Source organism: Temnothorax longispinosus, chromosome 8, assembly GCF_030848805.1.
Source record: "Temnothorax longispinosus isolate EJ_2023e chromosome 8, Tlon_JGU_v1, whole genome shotgun sequence".
NCBI lineage: Eukaryota > Metazoa > Arthropoda > Insecta > Hymenoptera > Formicidae > Temnothorax > Temnothorax longispinosus.
This window is the reverse complement of record NC_092365.1, coordinates 4,880,115-4,894,954: the sequence shown is the minus strand read 5'-3', so window position 1 is coordinate 4,894,954 and position 14,840 is coordinate 4,880,115. Positions and strand designations below refer to the sequence as shown.

At 43.3% G+C, this 14,840-nt stretch overlaps 1 protein-coding gene across 8 annotated transcripts in view; it reads left to right on the top strand.

Annotated features, from left to right (window-relative positions):
• Positions 1-14,840, top strand: part of Lim1 (LIM homeobox 1) — a 48,605-nt gene that overhangs the window by 16,935 nt on the left and 16,830 nt on the right. For 7 of the 8 annotated variants that reach the window (XM_071785000.1, XM_071785003.1, XM_071785004.1 and 4 more), the window contains exon 2: positions 1,475-1,664. In XM_071785000.1, the coding sequence (XP_071641101.1) occupies positions 1,492-1,664 (173 nt within the window). In that variant the 5' untranslated portion in view covers positions 1,475-1,491. Of the gene's footprint in view, positions 1-1,434; positions 1,665-14,840 lie in introns of those variants that run through there. The other variant, XM_071784998.1, reaches the window with a different exon arrangement.

Below are 14,840 nucleotides of genomic sequence, written 5' to 3'. Positions count from 1 at the left end.
TTTGTACTAGGTTAAGAAATGATATGCACATTCTGTTGTTTGCAACACTTTAGTGGATTATCGCACGAACATCTGCAATTGCCAACTCTTTCTATTTTTCTTTGTTCAAAAATTACATATTTCGAGTTAAATTTTGATTGCGGAGAAAAAAGAAACGTAATTACATTCAATTCTCAGTAGCGTCGAGAAGGGAGGAAAATAACACCAGATCGTTTAGGATTAATGTAATTTGCAGAAAGTGCGCGATATGTTGTCAAGATTCCTCGAAGAAATCCGCCAGCCCCAAATTCATTAAAGAATCTGCGAAACTTGAAAGGAGCGCACGCGACTTTCGTCATCAATCTTATCAGCTCAATAAAAACAGGGATTTTTTCCGCAAATCGGATTAGTTGCCGCTTTACGTGATTAGTACGGCGATTATGTCGCATTGTTGCATTTTTACACCGGTCCGGATTGTGTCAACCAGATCGTACGGCGATTTAACCGTCGAATATACAAAAAAGTCGAGCACAATGCACGCCTCGTTATGCACGCGCGCTCTTACAATGAAAGCGCTTAATCTTCTTTCTAAATAAAACGCGCGCCACGCTCGAAAGGCTCCGAACATTTCGTTCGATCGATGCTCCCAACGCGATTAATAAGCCATCTCCCCCCTTTTTTTTTCATATAACAAATCATCGCCACGCGCGCTTACTTTGCGTATCTGCATGTGATTTTAATTCGACTCATTGCGGATAATTTCGCGCATAATTCCGATCAAATTTCCATTGTGATAATTACTCGACGGGCGCTCCGAAACGAGCGCCCGGAAATTAGTATTTATAAATAAATATACGCGTGTGTGTTTCGCGAAAGAAGGATTTAACGTTTTGCGAGCGCCGCGCCGGCGATATATTTCATTCTTTCAGCACTGGGAAAACAGAATTGTGATGTTATTCGAAATGGAAAAGAAAGAGAGAATATTCTCGAGTATAAACTGAAACGTTACTAGCCGCGATTTGAATCTCGCGATGCACCCGCGATTACATTAAATCGCGTAAAGCCGGGTTTGTTGCGTTACGCGGAATGCGTAGCGCATATATTTACAGCGCGAAATGTTCAGCATTGCGTGCAGAACCAATATTAATTTAAGCTTTGCCCGGAACCAGTGACGTAACGTTTGTGTCCGCCGCGCGCGTGCATTAATAATCCCGCGTGCGTTAATATTTCATCAAATTTCAATTGAAATTTTCGAAATTGTACATGTATCAGATCGAGCCGTTTGACGAAGCGCAAAAAGATTTGCGCATTTCATCCTTGAAGGACGGGAAAAAAAAGAGAGAGAGAGAAAAAAGAGAGAGAGAAGCAGGTAGTTTAAAGAGGGAGGTATTGAGCGAGCTTGTACTTGTACTGGCGGGGCTGAACGTCATGTCCGTAAGATCGCGGAGCCCGAAGTGACGGAGGTGCGTAATGTGTTCTCTTTTAATTTCAACAGGGAGACGCGGTCTGGCGATGCTCCTGTCATGTGCAGGATGCGAGAAACCGATAATGGATCAGTACCTGCTGAACGTTTTGGATCGTGCATGGCACGTCGAGTGCGTGCGCTGCTTCGACTGCAGAGCCGCGTTGCAAGACAAGTGCTTCTCCAGGGAGGCGAAGCTCTTCTGCAGGAACGACTTCTTCAGGTACGCGGCCGTCTATGTGTGCGCGCGCGCTTCCAATCCTCACGTGGAAAGATTCTTCTGACTTAACCCCAGTATCCAGAGCTAGTTTATTTTAGAATAAAATATGACAGCGTTATATCAGTATTATCAAATCAAACACGTCAAATTTGGTAATACAATCGTTTATTAACGATTGAATCGTTGTGCAACGTACAATTTTCTGATACAGAAAAATTATTGACATTGCGGAGAAAAGATTAATTGACACTTAATAGAATTATCTTTTCATTTGAGGAGCATTTGCAAAACGCCAACACTCCTTAAGGTGATCCATGCAAATGACTGACGATTATAGAAATTGATTAATCATTACCATAAATAGGAAATTATTATTATTGAGCGGCATTATTAAATGTCGCACATCTAATTAGAGCTCACGTTCATGATCTGCATGTACATATGCATCGATCAATATAGATACGGTCGATATCATATAGGCTGAATATAGATCGACTACGTGACTATTCTCTCATTGCTACACGGAGAGAATTTTTTGTTATATTTTACCTTTAAATTTACTATAAACTTGGGACAACTTGCAGGCAACCAAGGAATTTTTGAAATATACAAAAGACATTTTACAAACAACGTGATAAAAATTACCAAGCAGATTGGTAAATTTTGAAAAATTATTGAAATTTTCTAGATATATTTTAGTAAAATTAATCAAACATATTTTATATTTTAATGCAATAGATATTAATACTTTTTATTATGGTAGATATTAATCAGAATAGCTCGCATAAAATTCTTGGTATAGATACATGTTGTCCCACAACTACCATGATTTCAGGGTAAATTCTAAGAGAAAAATCTCTTCGTGTACTGTGCTACGGTCAGAAATACTTCTTAAAAATTTACGCCGATTTATATTACAATGTATTTATGATACAAAATGATAAAAATTTCAAAGTAGCCTCTCATTTCCCGTCTTCCAGTTTTCTCTCGGACTACCGCGAAAGTTCGCGTTGTCGAGTTTCTCGCCATTCCGCGCACCTTTCCCGGTGCGAACCGACCATCTTCTTCCCGTTTGCGATCTATCGGCGATGAATCACGCGGGAAAGATCGGCCGTCGGTGTTTTTGCGTGATTAAGCGACGGATCGGCGCGATTCGAGAAAAAGGGATCCCTCACGGAGAGTAGGCCTTGGCGTTTTCTCGTCGAACAACGCGGGCGCCGCGCCGTTTCGCTCGGCCTGACCTTAACCCGGCGTTACTAAGGCGGGGGTATGACAAATCCCGGATACTATAGACATAGTATTATTTTCACATTTACTCTGTCAGTGTAATAAAAAAAATTTTTTAACAAATTTTGAACTCAACCATTTTTATTGGTATAACTTGGTTTCGGGGACCAAACTTAATTTTAAGTATTTTAAAAAATTTTATTGTGACTCCTATAACTTAGCTGAGCTTTAAGTTCTTTTTTAGTAACGGCGAGTTAAAAATCGACTATTTTTTCGCTTGAGCGATGCATTAGATACGCTGACGCTGTTGTGAAGCGAGCGTCGAGACATGTAAACTAGCTGCGCGACGCGTGTTTTCGTTTTTGCGTATCTCGGAAAAATATGAGGAGTGCACGCTGACGAGTTTCCGGTGAATCTTACATGCGACACGATTCGTCGAAAAGCGAAAGCGCGAGGGAATATTCGAAACGCGGATTACGAGCGGCTTGCTTTTATAAGTCAGAAGTCGAAATCACAGAACCTCGGGAGAGGTTCTTAAGCTTCTCTCTCTCTCTCTCGTGTTGTCGGAAGTTCGCCGGAAGGAAAAGTAGTTCAACCTAGTGATTTGAATTAATGATCGTCGCGCATAGAGGCGATTTAAACGGCTCGGCAGCATGGCCGATGATTAATTCAGACACCCGTAGAGTAAATTGCTTTCGACGTCGTTTTCGGCGGTTGCTTTATTCCTGTACGGCCATCTCGCGCTGTAAAATTAGCGAAGGAATAATAGCTCGATACATCGTGTGGCAAGCAATTTCGTATCGCCGACTGCGGACTATTCCTTTCAAACCTCGCCATCCTTTCGTGCATTTCATAATTTTGTAGAAATTTATAAAAGTACTTAACACATTCGTAACGAGCATCGTAACGTTGTCACGAATTATTACGGTTCCTTATTATGTGTATTTCATACTTAATTGCAAATTATTGTCAGTGCCATTATTATTTATAATTTGTCTTTGAAAGCTCAGTTTGAACTTGAATTTAAATCGATCGAGATGATGCTGCAAATTATCGTTACGGTAGATCGTAACGAAATATAATTAGTTGTCTCAGTCGCTTATAACTAAAAAAAAAGTCGACGTCCGCCGCAACCGGTCTTCATTATTCGCGGCACCACGTCGCCATAGATCTGTCGCATCCTACGGTCCTTGCCGTTCCACGTGGGTGGCGAACTATGATATCACCGTATCGATTAGTCAAGGCGAAAAATGGCGAGTTCGCCGCACCGCGCCGCTGTGGCGAATTCAATTTCGCGGCCGGTACTTTTCTGCGGTAGCCGGGCCGCGCGGATCGTTTGCAAACACAAAATCGCCGCATTCCCGGACGCGGTCCCGCGGAGAGGAGAGGTACACTCGCTTCTTTCGTGACTTCTGGAAGTGATGAACGATCCTCTTTGTGACCGGCGGGAACCGCGCTGTAGCGCGGAATGGTAGCGAGGGCGGGGGTCGGTGGTGGAGGAGGAGGAGGAGGAGGTGGAGGAGCGCCTCCGATATACGTACGTATGTACGCGAGCGTGTACGAATGTATAACGAACGTGTTGTATACATTACGAGGCAGCTACTTTGCATCTCCCCGGCCCGATGAAAAATTCATCAGCCGATCGAAAAATTCATCGCTGCGGTGGAAAAATTCATCACTGCGGTGGAAAAAGCGTCGCGAATGCAGGACGCGGGATTCCCCGCGCGTCTTCCCGACCGATTCGTCGACCGATCGCCGACGGAAGCTGGCGTGATTTGTAAGTTAAAATCAGATAATTGAGCGCATCGTGTAAATTAATAACGCAAATCACGCGTTTAATCTATATGCAATATGATGCAGGAACGATTTAGAACCGCGGTTAAAACGACAGTCGCGATATATTCTACTTAAGGGTTTTCGATTAACTTAATTGATGAATAATTAATAAATTTTCTAACTACATAATTCGTCGTTTCTAATCCAATCTTCTCTTTCATACATTAAACAAAAAAAAAATTAATAATTCTATCTATATTAACAAAATATTGCGAGCATTTCTTGACAAGTTAATCGCCGCTTAAGTTAATCAAAGTTCACTCGAAGTCACCTTAAAATAGAGGCAGATATTCGTTTTAACCCTATTTCATCCAACCAGCCCTTTCGTGTACCACAAGTTTCTAACAGTCGTTTGTTCCGGAAAACAAATGATCGTCAGATAATCCCCCCACTCCTAAAAAAAGTTATTGTGGCAGGGAACCTCAGGTAAAAATTTCAAAGTCCTAGCTCATTTACTCTCGAAACGGCGAACAATCAAAATCTCGGTGGGACACGAAAGTGCATGGTTGGAGGATTACGTCAGTGTTGTGTGAAAGGTAAATGAGCATTTTTTTTTTTCGATAAAAATGTATTTTTGTGTATAATTTACGCGTATTTAAAATATTTTTGTCGTTAAAAAAAAATTTAACATTCCACAGAGGTCTATTATGGCTCAGAGGCAGGTGGAAGAGGTGGGGAGAAGCTACGATTATAAAAAATTACTTTTTTTTACATAAAAAATATCTGTCACACTTCAAATTCGCCTTTTCTTATTCAGAAATTCTTTTTCTAGCATTCTTTAAGTCCTTAAAGTCCTTCTGTACCATTAAAAAATTACCAAATTTGCGGCGACGAAATTAAGTATTCCTATTTAATTAATAATTATCTCATATTTTTTTTCTCATTTGCACTACTTTTAGCTTTAATTTGCGTTTTGGTTTATTAAGCTTCGTCAATTTGTTCGTGAGTTATGATTTTTTAAGTAAAACGAGTCGTAACGTGTGTTTGTCAACATATAATTGTTGTAAAAAAATATTTAAATAAATGATTTCCAAATTTTCTTTACATTGATTTTTAGTCGAAGGTACAAAGATATTATAATAATTTTGGGGGAATTTTTCAAAACTATTAACATTATAAAAAACACGTGGGACTCGAAAGTGCATGGTTGGAGGATTATTGGGGCGAAAAAAACGTTGGATGAAATAGGGTTAAGGCTCCTGGTCCCTGAGCCGAGAACTCTGCGTTGACGGTAGCGCCGTACCGTCGCGGCAGAAATAAGAACTCTCTCCTCTCAGTCTCTCCAATGGAGAATTCTGTCTTGTGACATGTTGACAACCTTATTTTAAGTTGCGGTATATTTCTTTATTATTTGCTCTGTACTTGTGCTCTAACGTTTAACGTATTCGTGAAACTCGTAAAATTGACCATATGGTAAGATTTGCAAGAAATATATATGCGGAAGGAACATTCACCACTCCTTTCGATAGTCGTCAAACGGCTTGTTTTCCGTATGTTTAGGCTTTGTTTTATGGCTGTTTGGTTATTGTCGAGGGAAAAGGATAGTATCCGGTCAATTTTTGAAGTGTGCTGAAATGATCTGTCGTGATTTTTTATTGAAATGTTTTTTTATTTCGGAAAATACCGCAACTTAAAATTAGGTGTTTTCCTCGCCTCGATAGTAAGAATCCAATATGGCCGCGGTGACTACCCAGGAGCCTTAATATGCGAAAATGTTTAGTTGAGATCTCGACGGAATCTCCCTCTCTCCTCTTCTCCCCACATTCGTCTCCTCGCCTCCGCCATATACGAGATTCTAATTCGAATGGGTTGATCGAATCACTGAGAGTCAGGTTTATTTAATGAACACCCGTCGGGGTGTGAGAGCAGGACGCCCAAGGACGGTAAAAACCGACGAAGAGCACGGAAAAATACGTTCGGCCGGGGCCCGAGGGAATTCTATAACACCTCCGGGAGGTCCTCCTCCCGGCGTAGCGAGCGGTTATACGTGCGGTTATGGTAACCGGTCTCCACGAGTCGCAGCAAGGTCCTTAAAGGTCGATAATGGCCCCGTGGCGTGGCCCTCGACGGGCCCCTTCGGGCACGATCAAAAGGGCCGATGTCCCCGTTTCGACGCCGCCGCGCCGCGCCGCGCCGCGCGACGGCGGGCCATCGACCGCGGCGAAAATTATTGTCTTAAAATACGGTCCGCCATTCCTGAACGGCCGAAACGCTGATGAAAACATTACCGGCGGACCCCTCGTACTACGTCATCCGTGCGCGACCGGCGACCGGCGACCGGCGACGCTTCGGGACTAGTCTGCACGGAGAGATGAGCGAGTGTCGCTCGTTCGCTCGCTGATCCTCCGGCGCGGACAGCTACCGAAAATTAATGAATGAATAATTCAATGGCCGACGACAGGGTTGCGCAAGACGGCGCTGCTTCACGGACGTTATCGATTTCTACCTGTGGCACTCGGCAAGTCAGTCTTGACTATTTATGAAAGCGTTAAATTATGCCATTCATATTGGATTTTCAGCCTCTTCTTCAGATTTCGTAGATTTATCGCCGCGCTTCGTTAACGGTATCCCCCATCCATCGTCGGGTTATTTAGGATGAAGCTACAATTGCAGTGTCCGCGATGTGAACTGTTAAGGCCATCGCACACAAAATGCACAGCTTAGCACAAGCGTAGCATAAGACCGCTAAACCAATAAGCATCCAGCATATATATAATGTCACCATAATTTACATAAGATGCTCATTGGTCCAGCGGTCTTATGCTATGCTTATCCAGCCTATGCAATTTTGTGTGCGACGGCCTTTACGATCCCCGAGAAAGCTATTATACTTTAGTTCCTTTTCGTTGCGTCTTATTGATATCATTCTTTTCAATTGTTTAAACAGAAAAAATTTTTTCTGAACAATAACTGACCTAATTATACATTTTTACAAAAATTCAGATAACAATGTGTATGTATAATTCTTGATTATTTTCGGTATTATCTTATTCAATTTTCCCTGATCGGCGAACTCTTTAACACGCAGGACTTTCGTGCGTTAATTGAATTAAAATTTTTTAATCACTTTAATTGAATGACGTTTCCTTAAACTTATCTGTATTAGCTCGTCAACTCTTGACGTAATCTGGTTGTCAATCTAATTTAGGTAAGATATTATCGAGCTCGACGTGGCTCCGCGACAGAAATAAATAGAGAGCCGCGGACTCGTCGTTGATAATTCATTGATATGCCGACGGTATCATCGTCGGCGTGTTGCCGATGATTGCCTCGATCGTTACACGGATCGTTACGTGCGTTACAATGTTACGCTGTGCGCGACGCCGCGCGCTCGCAATTAACATATATTTTTCCGCTAACGAAGCCGGCGCGCGGCGCGCGCATATCAGCGCGTATGTCGATTGAATGAAAAGTACTCCGGGGTACTCGCGGGTCCGGTTTGTGCCTCGAGGACACGAAGTTACTTTACGTAACGGCGTCGACGGGTAACCGACGGAAATATTGCGCAGGCGATATTAATGTTTTACGAGGGTGCTAAATAACACGGTGGGATGCAACTTGAGGCGCGACTTCCCGCGAATCCGTCTTTATTTTTTTCTTTCTTTGCCGATCGCGACACGCTGTACGCGTGCGAATCGTCGTGATCTCGCAACAGCTCTCTGCAATGTATGCAAATGGAACGGGGACGACGAAAAGTAGGTACTTTTCCCTTGAATATTATTTTGCGGTGAATCAAAGAAACGTAAAAACCTCGTCGCTTTTCGCGCAAACTTTTATTCGCCAATACTCAATTGTTTTTCACTTTAATTCTTTTATTTATGAGAAATTATTTTGTTCACATAGAGTTTGTTTTATTCACTGGGAATGAAATAATTTATGGACAAAAAATCTCTTCTCATATCTTCCTTACAAGAATTATTTCTCTCCAAATTCTCTCGCTTCTGTTAATATTAAATCATGATCGTGGATACATCGATATTTCGTCGAATAATTGAAGGATCACGCGCGTCGCCGAGGCTTTTCATGGCAAAGGGCGCCGACGTGGCAGGCCCCATTGTCCTTCCACTCTCGACTCTCGGCAGTCTCGGCTCCGCGGGAGTGGACCCATCGAAACTCGAACGTGGAAACATTATAAATGCGGCGTGACGCCCGCTACGAGTCGTAGGAGAAGTTTGTTGGGCGTGACGGGGCCGGCGCGGGTCGCAGGGTTGGCTTGGAACATAGGCGCGGCAGGAGGAAGGGAAGGGAAGGTGCAGCTCTCCGGGGCCCCGTTTCCCTTCCAGGAAGGCCCGGCAATAGCATCGCGATGCGTATATACCCCGCTTGTGTGTGCGCCCGTGAACGTTTTTTTTTTACCAACTACCGACTCTCTTGCGTCACGCCGGGCCGTCTTATTCGCGATTAACAAGAATCGCGCTGATGCTCATTTATAAACAGCCGAGAGGATGATTAATCACGCGTATACGAATAAGATTGAGTTGTTCTCGGTATTGTCCCATCGCTTCGAGGGATGGGGGGGGGGGGAGAAGCGCGTAATTTAGATAATTATACAACAAGGAGCGAGACATTGTTAGATTCTTGCGGGGGAGCTAATCTGATACTAAATCCGGTAATAGGCTCCCAACTAGAAAAGTTATAGCGGTTTTAGTAGCTGTAAAGAGCGTCGGCGACAGCTGGTCTGATGGTACCAATCGCATTTTTACGAGGTGCAGGAAAAAGCGGCGTAGGAGAGACACTTGCATCCAGTCGGAATGTCCCGGTAACAAATTCTCAAGAGGCGAAGTAACGTTTAAGTAATACTATATAATCGCAGCGGAGACGACAGGCTTGGCGATGCGGCGAAGTGAAGTCGCGGTGAAGATAGAGAGAGAGAGAAAGGTAGTGGAATCGAAGAGAGGAGACCGACGGAACGATTTGAATCCATTTACTATGCTCCGATAACAAGCCGGTTGAAAAACGGTGGAATAATGATATATAATTGACAGGACCACAATAAAGCTAAATGCAATCCGTTACCGCGATTATATGCCGAGAGAGATAGAGAGACACGACGGTGGACGACACCGAGAAGAAAAAAAAAGAAGAAAAAGAGGGAAAGAAAAGAAAAGGCGATTATACGAAGGCGGGAAGGCAAGGAAAGAGGAATGGCCTAAATTCAGGGCGACCCTTTATCGCCTCCGCCTCTTGAATTTTATGCGGAGGCCCTCGTTTCTTTCTCCCCCCCGTTTTTTTTCACCGCGTTACGCGCCCCGTTAAAACGAGACACACGAGCCCACATTTCGCTGTACCACTGTTGACGGTGGAGAGATTATGTATGAATGCGAGGCATTTTTATGCGTGCAAACAGACGAGAAACGCGAATTACGTCCGGTGAGAATTTTAGGGATGCTGTTACATGAATGACGCTTCCGCGCGCGCGCTAATGTTTTATTTTGTCACTCTTATCTGTGTACAACTAATGCAATTTATTATGTTCCTCTTGTTTTATTTAGATCTCTATAGCTCTCTAACAGTATATAGTTAGAGAGTTAATTAATTAATCTCACATTTATCTCGAAGTCGTATTAATATTGAGGCACCCGCGAGATATAAATAAATTTTGTGAGCTATAAGAGAACGAGAAATTCACACAATTTTATTTGATGAAGCGACGTTTAATTCATTTTTTTGTCTTCTCCAGAAAGCGAATGTACAGTTGTAAATACATTCTTCCGTAACTTTTGCTAATACGGAGGAAGCTACTCTCCAAACCTGTTCGTACCGTTTGAATGACATTATCTTCGTTCCGAAGCAAGATAGCGCTCTTATTTGTAGAAACCAGATCTGTACGGCAAATAAACAATCTCTTTTTATTTTCCACCTTTTTTTTACACGCAATTGTGCGGCGTTGTTAAGTTCTTTGACGTGCGATTGTAGTCACAATCGCCGATATCTCCACGGATTAATATCCGCGCGATGCCGAAGCAGGAGACACGATCGCGCGATAAGCAGGTACGCGAGTTTATCTCGCGTGGTTCAGCTGGCGAAAATTCAACGGTGAGCTACGGTCGCTTTAAGCGTAGGTGTCGGCATTACTTTGAACCCCGTGGCCGCGATTACGGGAAACACTTCCCGAAGAAGAGAACTGCCGCGGAAGAGCGCCGCACGCTAATTGGATGCAGTTAATTAGAGTTCGCTCGCGCGACGAATATTCCCCGGTGTCGCGAGGATATCGACGCGAGATTATCGGTGGTAGAAAATCGTCGGAGACCGGAAAATATCGCGCTGATTTGTTAACATTTCAGCACAGAAGCGACGTTGGGATATCTAATCGCCAAGAAGTCGCATGAAATTCCTTTAATATTTCAGAGTGTTGTCCTTCTGAACTTATAGAGTCGAATGATGAAAAAACGATGGGAAAATGTATAGGTATAATAAATAGTAAATATAATAACGCGTAAAAAAAGGGTAAAAATAATATTTCTCTCGGCTTACAGAAAATTATGTAATTCTACAAATTATATAATAATGAGCGGATTAAACGAGCGAATTAAGCGTAAGCATCTAAGATAATGAGTATAAATAGATAGTGAGATTTATTTCACCCCGGGATTAAATCCGCGTTAAGGAGGATTATGTACTAAGTAAGTACAATGTAGCTGACAACTTAATATAATTGCAAGCGTGCGACTTTGTCTTAAAGCTTGACTCAAGGCGACAACGCACGGGTTCGTGATAGAAGTTTGATAAAGGTTAATAAGATTCATGCATATCTAAATTGCGTAACGTAAGAAGCACGGCGATCTTTGTGGAAAACCGCAGCGATGGTCTATTAAGATCGTCAGACAAAGGCAAAAGAAAAAAGATTTAAAGAACATGTAGTAATAAATAGTTGAAAGAAGGAACGCACGTACCAATTATATAAGCCGGGATAATAAGAATTGTGGAAAAAGGGGAGAAGAGAAAGAGCAAGAAAAAGAAAGAGAGGAAGGATCTTACTTTACACGTGGCAGGGTTACTTGTCTGTTCCGCGTTGTCGAGCAAATTTATATCACGCTGTCCCCCCCGGTGATCCCTCTTTCCCGCTGCTGCTGTCGTACGTTAGATAGCGTCCGCCGAAGGGAGATTAAAGGGGGAAAAGGAGGGAGGGAGGGAAAGGGAAAACGAGGGGAAAAAAAGAAAATGGAAGGAAGAAAAACGAGAAATATCGTATCTTGAAATATCGGTGCCCGCGGCGCGGCGCGGCGAAATGTCCCGCCGCCGGTCCCGCGCGTTATGTATGCACTGCCCGCTAACCACGCTTTTATTTCTCCGCGCTCTTGTATTTGCAGAAGATTATCCGCGTAGCGTCGCGCAACGCACGCTGCGAACCGTTTATTTTGGGTTCCGCGTTGCGTTCGAACCGCCGCGCCCCACCGAGTTAAACGGCTTGTCTGCGACAGAGCTAATCTTCACACGGTTGTATCGCGCGATTAAAAAAAAAGGAGAAAAGAAGAATAAGGACACGGCGTATTAAGGAGGCACGAGAGGCATTATGTTTTGGACAGTGGGAATTGCTAAGGACCTCGAGTGACTTGATTTCTAGGCAGTGTATTCTTCCGTTTAGCGAATTTTGTAAAATTAAAGTGGAGTGTTGAGATTTAAAATTTAAGCTATCTTTATAGTACAGTACTTTCTGTCTTATTTCAGCGTGAGTTTCTCTCTTAATTAAGTATAGAGAGTGTAAACTGATTAACTGAAAGAGAAAGAGAGAACGATTATTTATGTAATGAAAAAGATTATATTTCTATAATATTTGTATATCGGGAATATAATTGCAGATAATATAAATTGCAGAAATCACTCTTTCTCTTTTGCCTATCTCTCGGTATCATATAAAATAAAACATGGAAAACCAAAAATAATCAATAATTGCTGGTCAAAAGCTCTCGGTAACGGGTATACGAATTATCCAGATTTTAAATGACACGGCGCGATAGTATTTATATTTAGTACTTACACTTTGTTATCTAGCCCGATCGTTACATAAAACGTCATTTCGATCAAGCAAATAAATTGATATAAAAGTGTCGCGCTCTGAAATTAATGTTTCATAAAATTATTGGTCAATTAAATGGTACCCTTTAATATCGTTTTCGAGAGCAAAGTGCATCCGTCGGGTACCTGCTGCGCCCCTTTCGTGACTCCGATCGAAATAATTCCCCGCGTTGCGCGAGGAGAGGCGAATAACAAGGGGGGCCTGCTCCGCACACAACATCCGTCCCGGGATCGTTCATGGCGTACCGTTTCGTCCGTTCGTCCGTCTGTCCGCGATATCACACGGACACACGCGCGCGTACCCGTTCTCTCGGGTCCGTGGCAAATCGCGCCCCGGGCCCACCCCTTTTCTTTTTTCCCGTCCGGGGCCCGCCTGTCCTATATTTCTTGCTCCACGCCGGAATTCCAGACGCGGCTCTTTACGCTCTCCTTAAGGGAGCCTCTCGATTCCCCCCTCCCCCCTTGGTCCCGCTGCCACCCTTTCCCGCCCCCCCGAGTTTCGTTCTTCTCCCTTCTCGGCGTACACGCGTGGGACCACGTAAGCCTTTAGCCTTTCTATTAATGATTTTTACGGCCTGCCTTCTTCTTCTGGGACTTTCCTTTTTTTTTCTCTTCTTCCCGACGAAGACGGACCTGTCTTCTCCTGGGAGAGAGAAAAGAAAGAAGGGGGACAACGATTCAGTATATAGGGATGTCCCCTCGGGGTGCGGCGACAGGCGCAGCTGCACCTGCAGAAGTCGACACGGTCGCGACTAATTACTATGATCAATTAAATAATCCCTGTAATTAGACCGAGCTGTGGACGTAATGATGGCCGTCATTGTCCCCCGTCCTCGTCGTTATTCCCGTCGTCGAGAGAGCACCTCCGAGAGATCACCTCGGGCGCAGCTTCCGTGATGATAGTTTCGTTGTCCGGACCGTGAGCGTTAATTCGGACAGCTTGATGGATAGTTCGGTGAGAAAAAGCGCGCCGGCCGGCTGATTACAGGACGCTCTCGCCGGAGCGGCATCTCGCAATCACGCGCGATCCGACGTCCGAGTTGATCGATAAGAGGCACTCCCTTGGCTTCTGCCGTGGAAAAACTGTCCGTTCTCGTTATCGATCCAAACGGGATCGCTATTGACGGATCACGATCGCGAGATCGATTTCTGAAGAAGTCCACCAGTAAATTCGCCAGGAAATGGATGCAGGAATTCTTTATTCTTAAACGCATGATTCTTCTAGTTTGATAAGATAATTTTTTTTAAAGTAGAAACTACGTTTTTAGATGACAAAAGTAACTTTAAAACCGAGTTTTATGCAGGAATTCTTTATTCTTAAACGCATGATTCTTCTAGTTTGAGATAATTTTTTTAAAGTAGAAACTACGTTTTTAGATGACAAAAGTAACTTTAAAACCGAGTTTTATCCTTCAAAGTTTTGTTCAAGTTGAATTTCGGTTACATTCAGTGTCAATGTTGCGGACCAACACTGAACATTCGAACCTTCAGTAGTAGTATTGTCTCACATTTCCTATAATTGTCAAAATCGGAATTCAGAATGTCGATGCCAAAAGTAGTAAACATTTCTAATTGAACGGTGGCACTTATTGATGAATGGCGCCGGTTGTTCACTCGGGATCGCGAGGACTGGTTCGAAACTTCGTTCGAACGCGAATACGGATGGCGAAAAGTATTATGCAACGATGATGATAATTAGCGACTTTTTGCGTACCGCTATTTCCTGCGGAGGTGGATGTGGGTCGTAAGACCTTTGCGTCGTAAAATCGCGTCGCTCCTGCGCCGATAACGCCGTACAGCGATTTGTTTTGCATTTGTATTGTTCACGGGGTGACGCAATTTTAAAAGAATAATTCTTTTCTCGCTTCATGAAAGAAAGAGAAAGAGGGGAAGCACTTTTCTCCCTTCGATTTCTTTCTTTTGTTCGTGATTGATACACTCTATGGGGTACAAATTAAAGGAAGCTTAAGGCGCTATAATCAAAGCGACGCTTTCCTCGTCTCACATTTACTCATTACATCTGTATATGTGCGTCTTTATGAGAGGTAATCTCGATCAGCGTTCGAATGCGTACTTTTACGAGAGATATCCATCTTGCCC